The 21476-nt window shown below is 47.7% G+C and overlaps 1 protein-coding gene across 9 annotated transcripts in view; it reads right to left on the bottom strand.

Annotated features, from left to right (window-relative positions):
* The window catches only part of SPTAN1 (spectrin alpha, non-erythrocytic 1), a 60718-nt gene extending 42469 nt beyond the window's left edge, over positions 1-18249 (bottom strand). For all 9 annotated transcript variants that reach the window (XM_019949186.3, XM_019949188.2, XM_019949187.3 and 6 more), the window contains exons 1-6: positions 18096-18249; positions 7262-7501; positions 6164-6289; positions 1928-2068; positions 1551-1697; positions 63-196 (exon numbers count right to left, since the gene is read on the bottom strand). In XM_019949186.3, the coding sequence (XP_019804745.1) occupies positions 63-196; positions 1551-1697; positions 1928-2068; positions 6164-6289; positions 7262-7498 (785 nt within the window). In that variant the 5' untranslated portion in view covers positions 7499-7501; positions 18096-18249. The remainder of the gene's footprint in view (positions 1-62; positions 197-1550; positions 1698-1927; positions 2069-6163; positions 6290-7261; positions 7502-18095) is intronic.
* Positions 18250-21476: the final 3227 nt, after the last annotated feature.

Below are 21476 nucleotides of genomic sequence, written 5' to 3'. Positions count from 1 at the left end.
GCCCTGGGCCTCACCACGCACCCCCCGGGAGACCCCTTCCCGCAAGCCCCTCAGCTCGGTACCTGTTAAAGCGCTGAACCTCGGCTGCCCCGAACAGCTTCCCCTGCCTCTGGAGGGCCAGTCCCTTCAGCCGCTGCCAGGCTGCGTTCACCTCATCCTGCTTCGTCTTGATGAGCTCCTCCTCAGGGTGCTGCTCCTGAGCCAGGAAGGGCAGAGACTGCCCTCAGACCAGCACCTCTGGCCCCACCAACTGCGCGCCTGGCCTTGGCTCCCTGACGCGGCCGCCTCAGCAAACCTTACTGTTCTAAAGAAACACTGGCTTTTTGTGTGGAATGAAGGGAAGCTCATTCAAAAAGAGCTTCCATTGCTTGCTCTATAAAAAGGCGAGAGCCATTCTCTGCGCCCTGGAGCTGTGGGGCAAGTCTCTCTCTGTGCATCAGCACCAAACCCCCTGCTTAGTTAAGGCCCTTCAGCGGCACCTCTGTGGCGGCCTTGTCAACGCACCACTCGCCCGAGCCGCTCCAAAGTTCACTGTTTCAAACGTCACGAGGCTATTAATAAGCATTCCTGCCCAGACACATGGTTTTCCAGGTCTGTTCCTGACTTCAGACTGGAGATATTCCTTTCAAAGTATTCTTCCCCACTAACCACATTCTGTCTTGTTTAAATAAAAATAACATGTAAAGTAATAAGGTGAAGCACTTCCGGGTTGCGGGATCCACCTGTGAGATCTCGGGCTTGGCCTGCCTGCTCTCCTCAGCACAACCCTGGGACGGCCCAGGATTCCGGGGACAGCTCACTCGCCAGTTGGAAGGGTGAGATTACATCTGAGGAATGCTGGCTCTGGATCCAAAAGGGAACAAGTACCGGTGCCGAAGGATCTACATACATAAAATGTGTACCCCGCCCCCCAAATCCAGTTTTCCCTAAAGCAGAAACTCCCGAGTTCATCCTACTCGATGTCTCCGGAGCCCTGTGGTAGCAGGTGAGAATAAAGCGGCAGTGATAGGACCGCACGTGCATGCAACTGGGAGGGGCTGCCCCACTCCCCTCTTAATGGCTCCTGAGCTCCCGGTGGAGAGCCATTCATCACAGGGCTCCCCAGGCTCCCGGGAGCCCAGGGAAGCTCCGACTCAAAAAGGAAGGGAAGAGCAATCAGGCAGTGGTGGACGTCTGCCAACCCTACGAAGCTTTCACCACCACACCCTAGTCTGAGAACCCCCGACACCCAGCTTCAGCAGCCCAATAAAAGCTTCAGCCCTACCTGAAAGTGGGTGAAGGAAACAGATCAAAGGAACTCCGCCCTTCCTGCCCACGGCCACAAGTTAGAAAGCACTGTCCAATTTAGGAGTGATCAGTATTGCCGCCTTACTTAGACCTAAACAGAACTCTTAGACATGCTTACCAAAACCTGCTCACTCAGAAATCAGGGACCCAATCAAAACTTCTCTTCTGGAAAAGTTAATGTAATGACGGTACATTACATTAATGTTCAAGTAAAGGAAGTTAATGTGACGATGCTGTGAGAAGCACAGCACTTCCTTATTTACCTGAATGAGCTTGGCGGCAAACTGGTTCACTTCATTAACTCTTTCTTCGTGGGCAGCCATGTCTGTTTGAAACTCTTCAAATTTCTTCTGTAAAACCTCCACATGCTCCAGGTCCTGGCCCAGCTCCTCAGAGGTCACAATTGCCTCCTATTCAGGGACCACAACAGAGCCAGAGTCACCAAAGAACACTTGGGAACAATGGCTTCCAGAACCCCATCACGAAATGGGCTCCGGTAGGGGCCGCGGCAGCTTCGGCAGACGCAGTTTTTTCTGTGTGCTGCACTGCCGCTCTGCCGGCTCTCAGCTGCAGACGTGGAGGGGTCTCGTCCCCTTCTTTCCTCAAGGCCTCCCCCGCACACCTTCCTTCTCAAACGTACCTTGTCGTTGATCCAGTCCATCACGTCCTCACATTCTCGTAAGAACTGCACCAGCTTCTGGGCCTGCAGTAGCTTGATTCCTTTCTCCCGCATCTTCTCCAGAAGTAATTCCCATTGGCGGTGCAGCTCCATCAAACGAGTCTGGAGGGTAAAGAGCCCAACCCCACAGATTACAACCTTTCCTGTGGGGTCTGGCTCCTCCATAGAGTTCCAACAAGTTAGAAACCTCACAGAGCTCTGAACAAGTCTTTTTAAGAAGACAGATAATCCCTACACTGAGGGGAAATTGTAAAGTTAACTGAGAAGAGGAAAATGCATACACTTCACAGTGGTTTGGTAAGTCTTAAAGTACAAAATAACTGACCTTTCGTAGGTAGATGTATTCTAGTTTATGTCAAGGAATTTACTATTATTTTGTAATTATCAGTTATTATTGATATCACATTATTTGGTAAGTATTTAGGTAATGTTTTTAGTTATATTAACTGTTAAATTATTACAGTGGGATTTCTAGATCATAAGACTACTGGGGAAGGAAAGATGAGGTGTGATCATGCAACCGCAGCAGGAATCACTTAAGTGTGTGTTCTGAATTCACGGAGGTAAAGGGGAGAAAACAAGGTGTCCCATAGGCATCATACGTGTAAAGAAATTACTATGAGGCACAAGTAAAGAGGAAAACCTTAGTATAAAGGTAAAAAGATGGGGTCCTGAAACACAATCAGCTATCAAAGAGGACTCCTGGCAGAAGCTGTTTTGGTGCTTCGTGAAAAGATGCAGCTTGTGGTACACACAGTACATCCCAAGTGAGGTTTACATCAAGCTGCGCCCAGGTGGCAGCCACAGGCCCAAACAGTCACTTCCCAGCATTTTGGGTTCTCACGGCACAGTCCTAGTAAGGACTCGTCAGGAACCAGAGGGATTATCATCAATTCAAGCTTAGGCAATGCAGTCTGGCATTCTAACCCAATCTCTAGGTGTTGATTATGCCTACCCAAGATACTGGGAGTTTCTGTATAACACAGACAGAAACAAGTGACACAAACACAAACACTACCAGGAGAGACACCTGGGATCCACCCATCGTTGAGATGCCACTCCCCGCAAACTGAAAAGTTGAAAGCCACGGGATAGTCAACATGGGTGGATTCTCTTAGGAGCAAGTACTGGTGGTTCATTTGAAAGGAGAAAGCACTGGGAGGAAAATAAAGGCTCACACAATTCACTTCCACCACTACAATCACTTCCATCGCTGATGGTTCAAACCGGAGTCCACCACTGAGAAGGAAGTGAAAGGCATTCCCAGGCAAGGGGGAAAAGGCAACCAACAGCAAGTCAATACTCCACCTACTCGGATGTGGGAGCCAATGTGGGTGGCGGTCACTATGGGGCGCCACGCCGTCCGGTACGGTGTGAAAGTCTAAACCGGTGACAGACAGGTTATCCAGGACACAATCAGTCTTCACAGCCCACCCACCTTCCTCTACGTTAATGCTGCCTGCCTAACTAAGCTACTGCGTTACTGGGCCAGGTCAGTTTACCAAGACGGGGCAGCCGTGGGGCCTGGGGGCACGGACGCAGGGATTAAAGGAGAACGCTTTGCTTTTTTAAAATTTTTTGGCCGTACCGCGCTGCATACGGGCTCTTGGTTCCCCAACCAGGGATCGAACCTGCGCCCCCTGCAGTGAAAGTGTGGAGTCTTAACCACTGGACTGCCAGGGAAGTCCCCCCTTTGCTCAAATTAAAATGAGGCCACAGAAGGCTCAAGAAAATCCTCACCTACAAGTCAGCCGTCAGTCTCTCACAAATCTCATTTCCATACCCTCGAGGGAAGAGCCGGGGCCAGGCCTGTTCCAGGACTGGAACAACTTTCCCACTCCCAGTATGTCTCCTCTTGTCAATACTGCAGTTTTGACAGAGGCCAGTTTCACAAGCTTGCTGGTGTCTGAGAGCGTGAGTGGGCAGGGAGGCAGGTGCGCTTAGGAAGTGCGTGGACAGCGGGCAGGGTGGAGGAGAATCCTGGCTGCCTCAGGCAAAGTTCTCAGCAGGGGCCTGAGCAAGCAGCAGCAGCTTTCAGAGAAGCAGTTGGGGGAAAAGAAAGCTGACAGGAATGAAACTCGGGCTGGGAAAATAAAGTGAATAACTGTAACTAAAGAAAGGAGTAGATTGAAACACTAGTTCTGTCACCTATTAGCTGTGGGAACCTGAGCAAGTTGCTCAAACTTCTCTGAGCCTCAGCTTCTACCCTTCTATACTATGGCGACCTTGCAAGCTTCTTGTGAAGATTAGAGTGAACGTATGTAAAAGTCCTAGCAAAGTGTTCACACATAAATAGCTATTAACAGCTTCTCAACAAATAGTAGCTAACAGTAGTTTCAAAATTTTTTTTTGGATAAATTTATTTATTTTTGGCTGCGTTGGGTCTTTGTTGCTGCGCGCAGGCTTTCTCTAGTTGCGGCGAGCGGGGGCTACTGTTCGTTGTGGTGTGCGGGCTTCCCACTGCAGTGGCTTCTCGTTGCGAAGCACAGGCCCTAGAGCGCGTGGGCTTCAGCAGTTGTGGCACATGGGCTCAGGAGTTGTGGCTCACAGGCTGTAGAGTGCAGGCTCAGTAGTTGTGGCACACGGGCTTAGTTGCTCTGTGGCATGTGGGATCTTCCTGGACCAGGGCTTGAACCCGTGTCCCCTGCATTGGCAGGTGGATTCTTAACCACTGTGCCACCAGGGAAGTCCCTCAAATGCTGCTTTAATAAGATCTCTAAACAGGGAAGAGGGGAATGAAGAGAGCTTTGGGTCTCCCTCCGCCACATTAATTACTAAAGACAAACACTTGATCTATTTCTCATATTTCCCCGTCTGTAACCTGGTTAAACTAATACAGAGCAGCTGAATCAGCAAATCGGCACTCGGGCTGATTTCATGTACAGTAAGACTATATACAAAAGAGTGGGGAAATGAGCAGATGCATCCTTGTACTTTCTTGGCCGTGCCACGCAGCATGCGGATCTCAGTTCCCCAACCAGGGATCAAACCCATGCCCCCTGCAGTGGAAGCACAAAGTCTTAACCACCGGACCGCCAGGGAAGTCCCACGTCTTTGTATTTAATTGCAGAGACACGCATCATATTGCCTGCATGGGTTGAATGTAGTAATTAAATAGTTGGCATATAGCATTTAGAATTTACTTTTACTGCCTGTTTACAATCATTACTAGTAATAGTTTATTATTAATAATAAGCTTAAGGCTAATTGCGAGTCTTCAGTGTAAGACTGCAGAGTATATTAGAGCAAAAGAGACACAGTAAGTATTTACTAGACCAGAACCTAAGGGAATGAAATCTCTGTGGGTGTTCCACTGTGCATCTCAGGGAACAGCAGAGGATGAGACATTTCTAGCTGTGGCTTTCATCTTAGTCTTTGGGACTGCCTTGACAGGTCAAGGACTGAAAAGGTTGGTCCCTCAATGGAACGAGACTTTGGATGACAAAGAACAAAGACAGATAAGAAGGAAATCAAAGATAGATGAGAGCATCCAGCTATGAGAGACTAAGCATGCGCACTTCATCCTAAAGAGGCTTGTTTGCCCTTAATACCTTGGTATTGGAAATGTGAAACAAAACAGAGAAAGACCAATTACTGCCCCAGCCTCGACAAATGGCACCCAAACAAGCCAGGCCAAGTCTGAGGACTCCTGCTTCAAAGTAAGCTACATGGCCACGGTCACCGACCAACAGGTACCACACGTCATTCCTCACAGCTGGACCTTTAACAGGCTTGCTGACCAGACCTCAGTAAATCCCTCCTGGGGCAAGGTACCAAGATCCAGAGAGCAAGCTTTCCGACAGAGAACTTTATAGTGTCTGTGATTAATCCTATTTATCTTTGTGTCCTAATCCCTAAATTCACCAATTTCACTAATATGCTCTCCCATCCAATTACCATCTGAAAATGTTAGAAGTTTAATATATGCAGTCTTCTTTAAAGTCTAATTGCATCCTAATTTGTTCTACAAAAAGAACATTAATTTCCTCACTGAGTACACAAACGCTTGTTTATAGACCTACTGAATCATCATATTACAAAAGCAGGAGTTGGTAACTCCATCAGGATACTTCACAAATTCCTTTAAAAGGCTAGAAAAATCTATCTTTTTAGGAACCCAAATTTACATGTAAGCATGAATCCACATTCCTCTACCACAGAGGAAGGCCAACCACACCAGGCACGGCTCTTACTCACCCTGATGGTTTCAGATGCAAAGTGCCCTTCTGAGATCATGAGGTTGCCAGTTTCATCCAGCTTCACAATGGCTCCCGAGTTGGCCTGCACCTCAGCTTCAAAGGCTTGATGCTTCTGCAGCTTGCCCTGTCGGTGGACCGTGAAATGAGCCATACGTGCTCCTCGGCACGCGTCATTCTGCGCCCAGCTCCCTATTATTCCTCCCCTCCTGCATCCCACTCCCTCTCTCTATGGACGCCTCACTCAGCCTCCCAACCATCCCCCTACCGGTTCAATTACTCAAATGCTCAGCCTGCATCCATACTTGCCCTCTGAAAGCTTGGCCATCGAGGACCACAGCTTTGCAGACAGCAAAAGATGCTACAAAATATCGTAATTTTCTTGAGTATCAGGAAATGAGCCTTTATGGACATCCAATCCCTTTTAGAAATACAGAACCATACTGAGAGCCTGCTTAGCATGTAGTGTTTATCTTTGACGAATCCATTCACATTCATTCATGATATGACTTCTTTTAGCTTGCTTTAGAAACCATACTCTTTGATTGATTTGATACATTGCATTTCTTAATACCTCCCTTTACTCACATGCTGAGCTGGGCAGGGCCTGTACCTAAACCAGTGTTCATCATTTTCTCTTCTCAGACGACTTTGGCGTAGTAAAAAAACCACGGGTACAACCACTGTTCCACTTGCTAAAAAAAAGTCTTTCACCAAAATCAACAAGAAGAAAGGCTTTTTTTTTAAACAGCTATACAAATTTTCACCAGCAACAACACTGTTAGCATACCTTTCTCAAAAACACATATTCCAAGAGATCAAACCAGACCCTCCCTGAAAAATGATGAAGGATCACCAATGGCTGTAAGGCAGCGGGTTGAGAACCATCGGCTTAAAGCATCCGCAAAAGATAAATTAAAACCTGCAGGATTCCACATTCATGCTCACTAATACAACCACTAAGGGCTTTTCAGAATAGTGAGTTAGTCCTTCCTTATGTCTGATCTACATTCAATCTCTCAAGGTCATAATTAGCTCTGTATAAATTCGGGGCCAAGACATTTGAGCTCTGGAGTTTTGGGAGGCACCTCAGACACACCTGCAGGTTGGTTGGGTCTTTATAGTTCTCATCAGATGCAATCTGCAGTTTCTCCTGAATCCATTTCTCCAGCTCCTCAGCATCTCTTTGGAAAAACTGGAATCGGTACGAATCTTCAAGCTTCTGGCGCCTAAGCGTCGAAAGCTCCTTAAAGCGGTGGTATCTGTCCAGGACCTGCTGCCTCCTCTCCTGGATGTCCTCTGCTGTCTCCAGCACTTTGACCCCGCTTGGGTCCATTTTCTGAAAAGACAGAAAGTCCTGAAGTAAGCACATGACACCAAAATAGACTTAATGGCATTAGCCTCTTGGAAGGAAATAAAGAATTATGAGAGCCTGAGCAGACAAATGAATTGAAAGTGGTCCCTTCTCAGGAGCTAAGAGTGAAGCCCAGGCCCCATTCCCTCATAAAAAATGGCTGCCCAAGTGGGCCCCTCAGAGGATGCCTCACCAACACTGCAATGAGACCAGGCGAGCAATGTGAAGGGGAGAACTATGGTTTAAACTGTCAATTCTACAGAGCCGTGAGAATTCAAAGGAAACACCAACTTTGGAGCTCAAAGAATTACTGAGAAATCCATTCAACAGTCCTTTCATCTGGTCTGTGCATTTCATGGTGTGGAGATTAGAAAACATTTACTCTATTTTTTTTTTTTTTTGCGGTACGCGGGCCTCTCCCGTTGCGGCCTCTCCCATTGCAGAGCACACGCTCCGGACGCGCAGGCTCAGCGGCCATGGCTCACGGGGCCAGCCGCTCCGCGGCACGTGGGATCTTCCCGGACCGGGGCACGAACCCGTGTCCCCTGCATCGGCAGGCGGACTCTCAACCACTGTGCCACCAGGGAAGCCCGAAAACATTTATTCGTAATTCAGCTTTTCTACCTTTCTAGATCTCAGCCTGTTATTCACTGAAGAAAAGGGAATGATTATCAAGTAACTTGAGTCTTTTTTTTTAAATTAATTTATTTTTGGGGGCTGCGTTGGGTTTTCACTGTTGCGTGTGGGCTTTCTCTAGTTGTGGTGAGCGGGGGCTACTCTTCGTTGCGGCGTGCGGATTTCTCACTGCTGTAGCTTCTCTTGATGTGGAGCATGGGCTCTAGGTGCGCAGGCTTCAGTAGTTGAGGCACGTGAGCTTCAGTAGTTGTGGCTCGCAGGCTCTAGAGCGCAGGCTCAGTAGTTGTGGCGCACGGGCTTAGTTGCTCCGTGGCATGTGGGATCTTCCCGGACCAGGGCTCGAACCTGTGTCCCCTGCATTGGCAGGCAGATTCCTAACCACTGCACCACCAGGGAAGCCCAGTAACTGAGTCTTTAACATCAAAATCCAATTGGATTTACCTAAAGTAGTGGATTTCTCAGTCACCCCAAAAAGTCAATCCTACAATCTCCTTCAGGCTGGGCAATGAACGGGCTTTGCTTCATCCGAATGCACAGAATTAAAAGAAAATCACAGCATATCTTAAAAAAAAAAGGTGTGGTGAAAGATTTATCCTACCTGACTCTTACCTGCTCCAGTTAACAACAAACACAGGCTAATTGAGTAGGTGGTACTTACCCATAGCACTCAATCTACCCCAAATTTAAACTCTCAGATCTGGACAGTTTCACCAACCTTTAATGTCAAAAGAAAATCTGACCTATTTATGGGACAAACCCAGAATATGCTCCCTGCTCTTCTCTCAGGAATAAGCCATTTTATCCTCTAACCAAGGAAGGACGCACAGAAGGAAATAGGTACACACTAATGACAAAGAGCATGTAAATTTGTCAGTAACATGTGACCTTGTACGAGCTGCCTTCCCTCTCTGTGTCTCGATTACCCAGAATGACTGAAAACACCAGTTGAAAATGAGATGGTCCCAAGACCCTTCTAACTTTAAAATTACGTTCTACAGAGAAGGGTCTGTGACCCGGTAAAAAAGCAGACCAGATAAGCTTATGGTCTCTCCAGCTCTTGTTCCATAATTTATACAAGACATAAAAACTGTGCTGCCCAGGAAACATATGTGACAGCTCTTCCCGTTACCCTGTTCGCCTGGCCCAGCCGATGGGAAAGGAGAGGCTGGCTAAGGATTAGGTCTGGAGGCCACTGTGTGCCCCCCACTCCCTGCCCCCATCCAGCTGTGAGATAAACAACACTGCTAAGCTCGGGGTAAAGTTTCCACCTCTTCAGAGAGAAAAGCAGCTTTAAGAGGTGTCAAGAAAAGTTATCGACTGCACCTAGCCAACTCTGAGGCCTATCTTTTCTATGAAGAGACCTAGATTCCTAGGGAGAGAACGTGAGGGGATTTTAGCCCTATCACCATTCCTTCCAAATTACTCTCCACATATTAACCATTTATCTTTATTGGTTTTCTCCCACAAAGTCCAATGTATCTGTTTGACTATAACAAGAAACATATTCTTTGCCACGTCATTCCCATGCTTTAAAACCTTTCATCACTCCCTTCTGAGAGAGGAAAGCATCTACCTCTTTAGCTGAACCTTCCAATCTGGCCCAGCACACCTGACTGATATGTCTCACCCATGCCCCGTACCTTCCTGGCACAGAGAAATACTCTCTTCCCAAACACATGATTCTCTCTAAAGACTCCAAGTCAGTTGCTCAGGCTTCCTTTGCCCAGAATGTTCTGTCTCTCCTCGGTCCGGATAACTCCCATTCATGTCTCAATAGGAGCTGAAATGAGGAAGCTGCAGGGATCTGGCCTCCTTACCAAGCTGTCCTCAAGGCTCCTTCCCTCCCTCCTTCTCTGATTTAATCACATTTTTCTGCAGATTTACAAAGCACTTGCACATACTTCTCACGGTATAATGAGACTGAGCAATGTAATCTTTGTTGTTGTGTCCCGATTTCTTTCTTTTCTTTTTAAAGATTTTTTTGATGTGGACCTTTTTTTTTTTGCGGTATGCGGGCCTCTCACTGTTGTGGCCTCTCCCGTTGCGGAGCACAGGCTCCAGACGCGCAGGCCCAGCGGTCATGGCTCACGGGCCCAGCCGCTCCGCGGCACGTGGGATCTTCCCAGTCCAGGGCATGAACCCGTGTCCCCTGCATCGGCAGGCGGACTCTCAACCACTGCGCCACCAGGGAAGCCCAATGTGGACCATTTTTAAAGTCTTTATAGAATTTGTTACAATGTCGCTTCTGTTCTCCATTTTGGTTTTTGGCCACAAGATCTTAGCTCCCTGATGCCCCACATTGGAAGGCGTAGTCTTAACCACTGGACCACCAGGGAAGTCCCAATTGTATCCCGATTTCTAGCAGACAGATGTCATTAACAAATGTTTGTTTGAGTGCTGGAGAAGCAGCTCTGAGCTCCTCTGTGAAGGGTGGAGAGAGCTCAGTAGTCCACCCCAGTTTCATTTCTGTATCGTCAAACTGGAATTCTGGCCAGGTAACAGCTAGATTTGGTGGCTGAATGAACAGCTGGAATGTGCTGACTGAAGCTACAACATGGGGCGTCAACCTAATGACCAGACCTGAATTACTGAGCTTGGGTGGTCCGCACCCGGACCGCTCTTTTCATGCTGGCAGGGTGGGACCTTGGGGAAATCGAGTTCAGGAAGGCACAATTTTGTATCATCCATAGATAGCTGTGTCTGAAAAAAATAGTTTCTGTTCTTAAAATGGGCTTCAAGAGAGTCCTTAAACCCAAAAACTGAGGGTAACCTTGACAAAGGAAACGTCTGTTAAGAACAGGGCCGTTCTGGTTTACGCTGCCGCCCTAGGACATCAGCCTCTTTGGGATCTTGACAAGAATCCCTACCGGTCCGGCCACATTTACGATTCACTCATTCACCTGCGTGACCTGCTCCAGGCATACCTTACATCAAACTCCCTCATCAAGCCCAAGTTACAGGCCCGGGGCAGGTCCACTTCCCAAACCAGAAAGTTCCCTCTGGCCGAAATGTTCTCTTCTCCCCCACTCCCAACTCGACCATTAATACCATTCAAACCCCTCCAAGTCTAAAGCAACTACGTTGTCCTGTCTGCAGCCCTGAATCAGAAGCCCTCACTCCCTCTCTGGCCCCCTTAGAGCAACTTCAGGTCACATTCTGCCACGTGATTACTGTTTTCTCCCTGCGTTTTTGTAAGTTCTCTAGGGAATTTAGAGTTCCTAAGGGACTATAAAAGAGACCTTATCTTACTCTCTGACCACAGAACTCAGCACACATTTAGACAGTCAATTACACTCTGAGCTTAGAAATAGAGAAACTGCTGTCACTTCATTATTAAGTGGTCAGGAGACAAAAGATCATCTAATAAGCAAGTTGTAGAGCTAGGGTGACCCAGGATGCTCCAGTTCCCAGACCAGCATGCTAGAACCAGTGATTTTTAACATGATCGGAGCTGACACACTCTTTATTAAAGGCTGTTCAGTTATTTATTAATTCCCTTTACTACCTCTTATCTTTTCCATCCCCACTTGAGGGGGGGAAAAAAGCGGGAAGGAGCATATATGAATCATCAAAAAAAATCAAAATTAATTTTTTTAAGATTGAGTCTTCTTAAAGTTAGTAAACAATTGGTGTTAAGAATAATTTATATACTTCCTTTGTTCTCATCTCTCCGGAAACAGTTAGGTGGAGAAACAGTAGGAAACTGTGTGTCTAATTCGCTTGCTTATAAAATTTCCAAGGAATGTATAGCCAGTTATGCATGACAACAGCTCCACTGTATGTGCCTTTCTACAAGATGTCTCAGTCTTTAGAATGTCTCTGGCGTTTGTCCTGCCGCCCCAGATGACAGGATTCACTGCATTTCCTTTAGCTGCCACGGAAATCTCTAAACGATCACATTCGGAAGCAGCCCTTTCTGATGAAAAAAGAATTCCCAACATAATAATACTGAAAAGGTTCCCCTGAGCGAGCCCCTCGGCCTGGGCTGCGCTTGCTGATCTGACCCTACCAATCCAGGGAGACAGTCCAGCGAGGCCCTGCTGAAATTAACCAACCTAAAAGGCCCTCTTTGTCACCCCAGTGAAGTAGAACAAGTCAATTCTATACCAAGTGCTTTGGTCAGGCAATAATGGACTTTTCTTTCCTGCAGTAGATCAGCTGACGCCAGTAGGTGGGAGCTTGGCCAAGTCACAACTGGCTGTCTCCGGGGAGCTGGGCATCTGAAAGTCAGCAGTGCTCTCCCACTGCTGTGGGCACTCAGAGTTTTCATTTGCGTGATTACAGGAGCCAAGGATGACAGGGTAACGGCAGTTCCTCCCCACCCCTTCTCCTGATAGGGAGCTGTCTCTATACAAGTTCCAGTTTCTCTTTGCTCCTAAATGGCTCATTTCCACAGACTACATTAAACACAGGAGAAAATCTCCTATCTCCAAAGAACTACTGCCATCCAAAGGTGCTACGACCTCTCACCCAAAACTCTGTGAGAGTTAGTGGAATTTTCTGGACTCTGCCTGTGTGCACCGTGTTCCCCGAGGCTGCTGCACACTGCAAGAACTCCACCCCAGGCCAGAAATGTGCAGCTGACTGATAGGGTGGACTCCACAAAGAATGCCCTGGGCTGTTCCCAGCCTTAACGGGATTAACACCTTTTGAGAGCTAGAGAGGAAGACTTTGGGAAATGTGCCATAAAAAAAAAAATCTCCAACCATACCAGCCTATCTAGCTATTCACGGACTGCCTAAAAACCGCAAAGGAGCCACACTCCAGGACAGCAATCAACTGACTGCTTATCTCAACTCTGATTTTGTCAATCAGGTCTATGTTTGTGGCTAATGAAGGAGGGGAGACGAAGGGCTAAATGTACTCTCTGTTTAAGGACAGCTTCCCATTTAAGGGAACTGAAGAAAAAAGGTCATATTTTGGCAAATAATTATTAGAGAAGACTGGCTATTTTTAAATGCTGCTGCAATGCAGCATCAAAATGTGAGCTGCATCATTCAGCAAGTAATGTGAATTGAGCACAGAGGATAAAACAGGAATTACAGCTATGTCCTCTACTGTAATAAATAAAAAGAACTTGTCCGTATTCTTACAATACAGCTAGATCTCTGAGAAGAAAGCCAAGATATGAATCTCGGCTAGAAAGTTCTGGTTTAATCCAAAGTCATGCACGAGAATGACTCCTCATAACCAACCCCAACTTATACACATTATCAATGGAAAATGATTCCTACAAAAGAAGCCAGCCATTAATTAATATCTTTGTCTTCTTGACAACTGCCAACAGACAGCTGTCCGAGGCAGTTCTTGCTATGTACTTAGGGAAGTTTTTAAAGCCTTACCCTCATCCACAGAAGCTATAAGACCACTGTGCAAGGGGAGGTGTCTGTCTGCGGAGGGCGGGGAGAGGCAGTGGGTGGGAAGAACACTGTTAAGCAACAGAAAAGACTGTGGAGACACACACTTTCAAACCAAAGGTCAAATGCTTCCAACTCTGCTCACTTGGCACCTGCAGTGAGTGAGTAGCTTAGGACACCCTCACGCAGATCTTGGAGAGTGGAAGAATTCACTAGTCAAGAGTTTCCCTCTGGAACCTCAGAAGACAGTAAAACTGTCATGAAGACAAGAGGAGTGCCTATTTGGAAACAAAGGTCTGGGAGTGCCGACATCTTAGCGAGCTGAATGTGGCAGACAGGGGCGTTTGGAACACTGCAAGATGAATTCAGACCTCAGGCAGGACTCAGATACATTGTTTGCAGGGAAAGGGATTTTCAGGACTAACAGGATGAAGAGAGCATTTGGCTCTATGGAAAAATTCATAAAGATCACCCAGAGCAAAATGTCAGAGGAACCATCCATCAGTTCTGTTTTTGTTGCTTAGTCAGAGCCCAAAGGTGCAGAACCAACAATGCCCTTTTTCCCCGGCTTAGAAAGCCAGCACATTTTACATTTCCAAAGCAGGAGAACTACATCCACGGATGCGGAAGGGCTCCCCGAGAACAAAGCACCAAAGAATTGGTGAGCACCATAAAATCTGATGCCAACTGATTCTCAGATTAAGTGAATTAAGTCAAAACCAGCTCAGCTGCAGATTTTAGTGGTAGACCTGAGGGTAAGCAAAGAGGTAAATGATATATAAATTAAGAATTTTAACCATGGAAAAAACAGAAATATTTTTGCTTAAACCGCATTCCAATCAGGATTGTAGATCTGCACGTCAGCCTTCAAATTGATTAATTCATTTCAACTTGTTAGCAGGATTCTGCGGAGGTGAGCAGGGATTTAGCTTAAAGAAGCAAAAGATTCATACTGTACTGCATCAAAATCCAGAAACGCCAAGCAAGGTTGAGAAAACTTACTCCTGAATGCCTCCCAAACACTACCTTGCTGCTACTTACCTCTTATAACCTGTAAAATCCAGATGAGAGGTGTTTAAGTGCAAAATATTGTCACTGAGATTCAAAACAGGAAAAAGGTATAACGTGCCCATTTTTATAAACCTTGTTTAAACAATTAACCAGCCTGATTTATAAAAGGGCTTGCCTCGGATTTATCACCCATAATCACTAGAAATTTGCAGAGCTTATACTTCTGCTTATGGGATATCAAGACATTAATTTTAAGCATTTTTCTTTCTGAAAAAGGTCCAATTTAGCAAACACGTAAAAACTGTACACAAATAAAAACATGGGTAGTGAGCTTTTTTATAAACAAGAAAATCCAAGTTCCATTTCATTATAAGGATTGTGGCAAAAAAACGTAAATCAATGGAAACAGGAAACAAACCCAAGTTTACGATACTTGTCAAATTGAAAAACACTATTTTTACATGTTTTCAGATTACTTTTTCTAAATATCTAAGATAATGTGTTTAGTCCCTTGGTTTTTAAGAACCAAGTAACCATCAATCAAAAAAATTAGCAAACAGTACATGCAGACACCAGTAGGGTGATAAGAAATTAATATATTCATGCCTTAAAGAGAGGAAGGTAAAAAAACAAAGGCTTTGGAAATTTTAGAATAAATCTACTAAGACTTTTGTTCATGTAACACCAAAGAAAACAAACAAAAGCCCAAACCCTAACCAATTTGCTTAACAGGTCATGCAGGAGGGGTTTCTTCCCCCTCTCTTTGGATCATTCAACCTCTTTGACACATGTGTCTTCACTGCAAGCCAGGCAAAACCGAAAAGGTAACACACTTCCCGCATGCTGGTCAAATACCTGGACTCTGCGTTTACGAAATGATGACAGCATGATGGAGGAATGTGGCGTCTGAAGAGGGAGGGCGAAGAGCAAGGTAACAAGCTTCTAAGGGCAAACTGAACACGATAATTTCACAATGAAGACAACAGGTCTTTAAAAATATATGAATACAGGTAAAAATCAAATTTTAGCTATTTTCCCAGCGCCCTTCTCATTCTACAGAGCTTCTAAACCAGGAATTGAAAATGCAGAAAGAACCAAGGTTCTCTGGTCTGAGCAGATGCGCTGCTTTGGCCATGTCATACCCTCTTCTGGGTCTCAGTTTCCCAATTTTCAAATAATCCTGAATACTAAATATCCCTTTTCTAGACGTGCACTCCCCCAACCCACGTTCCGATACATTAGCTGAGATTCCCAGTACTAGATGATTTCTGTACCCCCTTCCATTCAGTAATAAAATAGCATAATTTCGTGAAGTCATCAGAAGCAAGAACGAACTCAAGCTACAAAGATCGACCTTGGGCCTAGTTTACTGGGACACTTCCTTCACAAAATACTATTTCTGTTCAAAACCCATACAAGAGGAGTATGCAAAAGCGGTGGAAGGGAAATACAAGCGCAGCTGCTTCTACCCACTGGCCCCAAGCGATCAGTTCTGTGGGCCTCCTCTGCATTCCTGGAGTCGGCATTTGCCATCAGGGTGCTGCATTCTTCTACCTACTCCAACTACAGCTGATGGGCTGCAGCAGACCCACCGCACGACTAGCAGAGTCCTCGCGTAGCCCACGGAGGATTGATTACAAGGCCGGATTCGTGCCCACTGTCCTTAGTGCAGGTTCAGCAATGACAGGACTGTGGACTACTCCTGACACCCACTTCTCAGCATCTGCAGCCGCCCCCCCCCCACCGCCGCCCCCGCGCCCAAGGGAAGAAGGCGGGTAAAGGAAGAGCAGAGGAAAGTCTCACCCAGGGAACCAAAAGATATACTTAAAAACAGCTCTCCGCACCTAAACCTGTTCATGAGATTGCTTGACAAGCTCATATTGTGAGCCTGTGACGTATCAGGTTGCTAATTATTCAATTCCTACAAACGCCCTGCCAAAGACCAAAAGCATATCGGAGAATGTTCCCCAGCTGACCGTTTACTGCAGGTCTGCCTCACACCTGTCCAGCAGAGAGCAAATCCATCTTCTGAGTCTCGGCTCTCCATCTAGGTCCCTGGATAACAGCTAACACACTTTGAGGGTCCCTTTGAGTAATATTGGCCCAGTTACTAAAAAAGGCTTACTGTTAATTTCCTGCACAGAGGCCCTTACTGCAGCCCGTTTTTATTTTCCTGCAGCACATTTTTGAAACTCGGACTTCAATTTGACCTTTCAAAAGCTGACATTAGCTGCAGACAAAAGGGAAAATACATGACTAGTCTGATGAGTTGGAACCCTGGCTCGATGGCTTCATACAGCTGAGTGTTCCCACCGCTTTTCTTCAGGTTTTCTGTTTCCTGGCTGCAGACACTCCCACTCTTCCATCTTTGACACATTCTGTTTTAGTTAAGTCCAATTGCTATGACGACGCAATTTCTCAACACATTCTGAAAATATTTCATATGGTCTCTCTTCTCTTCTTCCCTAACAGCCATCATGGTAAGTTTTTCTAATATGCCATGATGAAGACAGAACAAAGGGCCTACATAGTTTAGGATCTATTATACAAAAGAGATTTGACAAGGTGTTGGGCAGTTCAAGCATCATCTCAACCCAGCTTCCTGAGCTATTCAAGCTTTTAATTTAAAACATATTCAACCCTTAACCTTGACAAGCCCTTTGTTTAAAATACATTTTAACCCAGTCCCTCAGAGACTTTTAAAAGCAATTTTCTTTGGGAAGCATCTAATGAAATTCGCAGGGACTGCTTTCAAACAAAAGGCTGCTCTATCATTCAACACCGGCATGGCTGTAAAATTTTTGACAAATAATAATTATGTCCTTGACTCGAAAGACCCGGTCTCGGGGCAAGAAAAAAAAAAAGAACTCTAAGCTATTAAGTTATTCAGTTTGGGTCGCATACAAAGCAAGCGCCGCACCTACCTGCTATTTACACGCAAATCACAGTTGGGAAAGAAAAATATGTTTATTACAGATAAGAAACGGAGATGGCCGGTCTCGGACCTCTCCGTCCAGAGAAGGCCAAGAACCGCCACACAGGATGAAATTAAGGTCAAAGAGCCCTTTACTCCCGGATTTTTCTCCTTCAAGGGCTGGGCCGGCATTGCTGGTGGGGATTTGAGAAAAGGAGCTGCACAAGTCGCTCCCCACTGAGGGAAGGGATTGCGGGCGGTGGGGGAAGCGCGCTCTGCGGAGAGGGGGTTGGAGAAACGATCCGGACCAGGAAGCCCCCGCCCCACCTGCCGCAGCCGGATGGAGCAGGGCGGGGCCGCAGCCAGGCTGGGCTGCGGGGAAGGACCCGGCGGCCTCGCCGCCCCCTCCGCCCAGTCAATGACATTCCAGCGGCCGGCGCCCAGGCTCGGCCCGGCAGCTCCTCAGCAGCCCACGCACCACAAGCCGGTCGCGGCCGGCTAGCCCGGTTCCCCGCCCGACGGAGGGAGCAGCCAGGCCGGCCGGGCTCACCTGTCCGCGCGCTGGCCCCGCCCTGCCCCAGGGGCCGTCCGGCTCCCCGCCCAGGGGTCGGCCGCCCTCGGGCCTCGCTCCCGCCCTGAGTTCGCCCGCTCCCCCTCTCACCGGCTCCTGGGGGTGGGGGCAGTGGGTGCGTCGGGCCGGGGGTGCTGGAGGAACCGACGGGGCTCAGCGGCCTCCGTTCCTCCCTGTTCGCTCCGCAGCGGGTAGTGGCGGCGACGCGCGCGCCCCGCCTCTTTTATAGGCGGCCACGCGCGTTCCGGCGGCGGGCGGTCGCGAGCTCGGGGGAAGCGCCGCAGCGCGGCGCGAGGGGCGGGGGCGAGCGCCGGCCAACCAAAGGGGGCGGAGCTCCCGCCTGCTCGCTGCCCGATCACCCGGCGGAAAGGGCCGAGAACTCCCGGAAGGAGCCGAAGCGGCGATGCGGCGGAAGAGTCGAGCCCCGGGAGGGACGCGGCAGGGTGGGGAAGGAATAGTGCGCGCGCCAGGGGTGGGGGTTGATGGTGCAGTGAAGTCGCTGCGTCCGCCCAGGCGGGCAGAGACGCTCCAGCCGCACCGCCCTCCCGCAGCGGGCATCCTCCAATCCTGCCCCTCCCCGCCCTGCAGAGAATCTTCGGCAGCCCACCCCTCCGCCCCTGGGAGCCCTTCCAGGACTGCAGCGAAGGGCGGGGCAGGGCCATCGCCGCAGTCTGGCTGGGGATGCTGCGCGTCCCAGCCGGAAAAACGCCCAGTCCCAAAGGGTGAGATCACCCGTGTGTTTCTCTTCCTCCTTCCCCCTTTCCCTAGGAGAAGGCTGGTGCCGGGGCCCCAAGTCAGCCTTCTCTGGTGGGAGTTGGGGTCAAGAAACCGAGGATGATTTGGGGCTCCGGGTTTGAGAAGGTGGTAAGAAAAGGCCGAATCCGATCATAAAAAATAAAGCCGACTAATTTGGTGTTTATGTCTGTCATTCCGAGATTTGAAGAGTTAATAATTTCTTATATTCTTACATCAAAAGCTTTCGGACAGCTCAGCAGTGGAATAGGATGCATTAATTGTATTCTATAAATGAGACATTGATTCTTCTCGCCATTATTAATTGACCTTTCCTTATGTACCAAGCACTATGCTATGTGTGTTACCTTTTTAAAAAATCTTTTTGCAATAATTTTATGATTTAGGTATTATTTCCTCATTTTACAAAGGAGCCCTGACATGGAAGCTAGGTCTCTTGCCCTGGGTCAGGCAGCTAGCAAGAGGAAAAGCAAGGATTTGAATCCGGGCAGTCAGAACCTTCTTCTAAACAGTGTGCTATACTGCCTTGCCATAGGAAAGGGAGGCATTGTGATGGTGGATGCTGGAATGCTGAGAAAAGAAAAACAGAGGATTTCTGGAATTTCTGTTCCTTATAGTCTTAGCAGTTTAAGGGCCTGGCTCTGTAGCTAGAAGCCCTCAAGTAGGACGCCCTTTCCCCACCCCCATGACAGCTGGGCGACAGCCATAGAGTAGCATCCAGGTCATTCCTGTGCAGTCAGGCAGACCAGGAGCTCTGCAGCTCAGGAAGGCCTCAGCCTCCTGGTTACCAAGCACTCTCCCCTTTAAATAAATATAAAGGCACTAGGCACTGCACCAGAACTTGGGCTCGGGCCCAGCCCTGAGCTTCTTGATCCTCAGTAGTTTGGCTTCTTCCCTGTGCCTGGGATCTGTAATCGGGTTTCTGAGCTGCTCCGGCTGGAGCCCTGATAATGAGGAACCCCCCCCCCCCACCACCATTCCCTTACTCCACCAGAGTGCAGAGAAAAGAAAAGGAGTGGCCACACCCCAGAAGCGGCTTTACAGAATCTGGAGGAAAGACATAGGAGCTGAGAGGCATTTCCTGCAATCCTCCATGTAGAGAAAACAGGACTGGGTAACTCCTGCCTGGGGTGTGCCTTTCTGGGAACAGCTGATGGCGTCTTCTCCAGTGGGTAGCAGCAAAATGTTGAACCAAATACTCAGCTCTGGGTACAAAATGGCTAACACAATCATAGCTCTCCAAAATTTCCAAGACCGTCTGCTCCAGCAAAGAACGGGGCTCAAGGCTGTGGACAGAAGCTGCAAAAAGGAAGGATTTTTCTTTTATATCAATCTGGCCTCCTAGTGAAATGGGGGTTTTGCTTTTACCAGGCGCAAAACAGATTTGAGATCTTAGAGACAGCTTCTGTATTGATACAGAAATGACAGTCTTATTTGTCGATCCTTTGTCTGATCTGAAACGTGGCCAAAACCCAGTGCCTCCAGCCCTGTGTAGTGCCCACCCAGTCACCCACCCCGTCCGCATTTGGCACTGGAAATGAGACATTTAGAAAGCCCTTCTTCCTGTGTTCTACTGTCTGCCTACCTCACCTCCCACCAATTTCACCATATGCCTGACACTCTGCTAGGTGTGGGGAAGGAGATGATAAAGGAGACACTGGCTTTCTTTGTTTTCTGAGCGCCGCTCATTCAGAACAAAAACAAAAACAAAAAAGGGTAGCATAGCGGCTCTGTAACCAATCTAATCATGTCCATCCCAGCCTCTTGCAAAGGTGGGGGTACAGTTAGGACTGAATTCCGAGCTCCTTTTTCTTTTTTCTGTTTTTGGCTGTGCCTTGCGGCTTGTGGGATCTCAGTTCCCTGACCAGGGACTGAACCTGGGCCACGGCAGTGAAAGCCTGGAATCCTAATCACTAGGCCACCAGGGAACTCCCCCAAGCTGCTTTTTCTATTCTAGCAGTTCTAGGAAGGTTTGATACGTGCCCTAAGCTTAGGCATTTAGGTAGTCCCAATACCTTTTTGAGTCATTCGAGAGGTCAACCATTGGGAAACTAACTGTAATGACGTTTTCACGTACTCTGGCCATGGCAATTTACTTGCCCACATTCCCTGGGAGAATCTCTCTCTTTCTCTCTCTAACACACAAACACACAAGCGCGCGCGCGCACACACACACACACACACACACACACACACACATGAAAGTTAACAGGCAAGCACTACTCTTTTATCTACCCCCCAAGAAGGGAGCCGATTGGGAAGTCACCCTGGCAGGTGCACTGTACTTCTTCCCAGATGAGATTCTGCAGTGTCAGAGCTGGCAAGGAATAGCACAGATCTTCAAAACAGTGACTGGAAGAACCTTGAAGACATTCTGCTAAGTGGAATAAACCAGACACAAAAGGACAAATATTGTATGATTCCACTTACCGGAGAACCCTAGAACAGTCATATTCACAGAGGAAAGTGGAGCTGGGGTTGCCAGGGCCTGTGGGGACAGGAAAATGGGGAGCCAGTATTTAAGGGGTACAGAGTGGCAGTTTTGCAAGATGAGAAAGTTCTGGAGATGGATGGTGTTGATGGTTAACACAACAGTGTGAGTGTGCTTGATGCCAGACAACTAACTGTACACTTAAAAATGGTTTAAACTGTAAATTTTATGTTAAATTTTAAACTGTAAATGTTACATGACTTTACAATGACTGCCTCTGAAATCAG

This window comes from Tursiops truncatus, chromosome 6 (genome assembly GCF_011762595.2).
Source record: "Tursiops truncatus isolate mTurTru1 chromosome 6, mTurTru1.mat.Y, whole genome shotgun sequence".
In the NCBI taxonomy this organism is placed as follows: domain Eukaryota; kingdom Metazoa; phylum Chordata; class Mammalia; order Artiodactyla; family Delphinidae; genus Tursiops; species Tursiops truncatus.
Note: the sequence above shows the minus strand (reverse complement) of the source record. Positions and strands in the feature narration are given on the sequence as shown.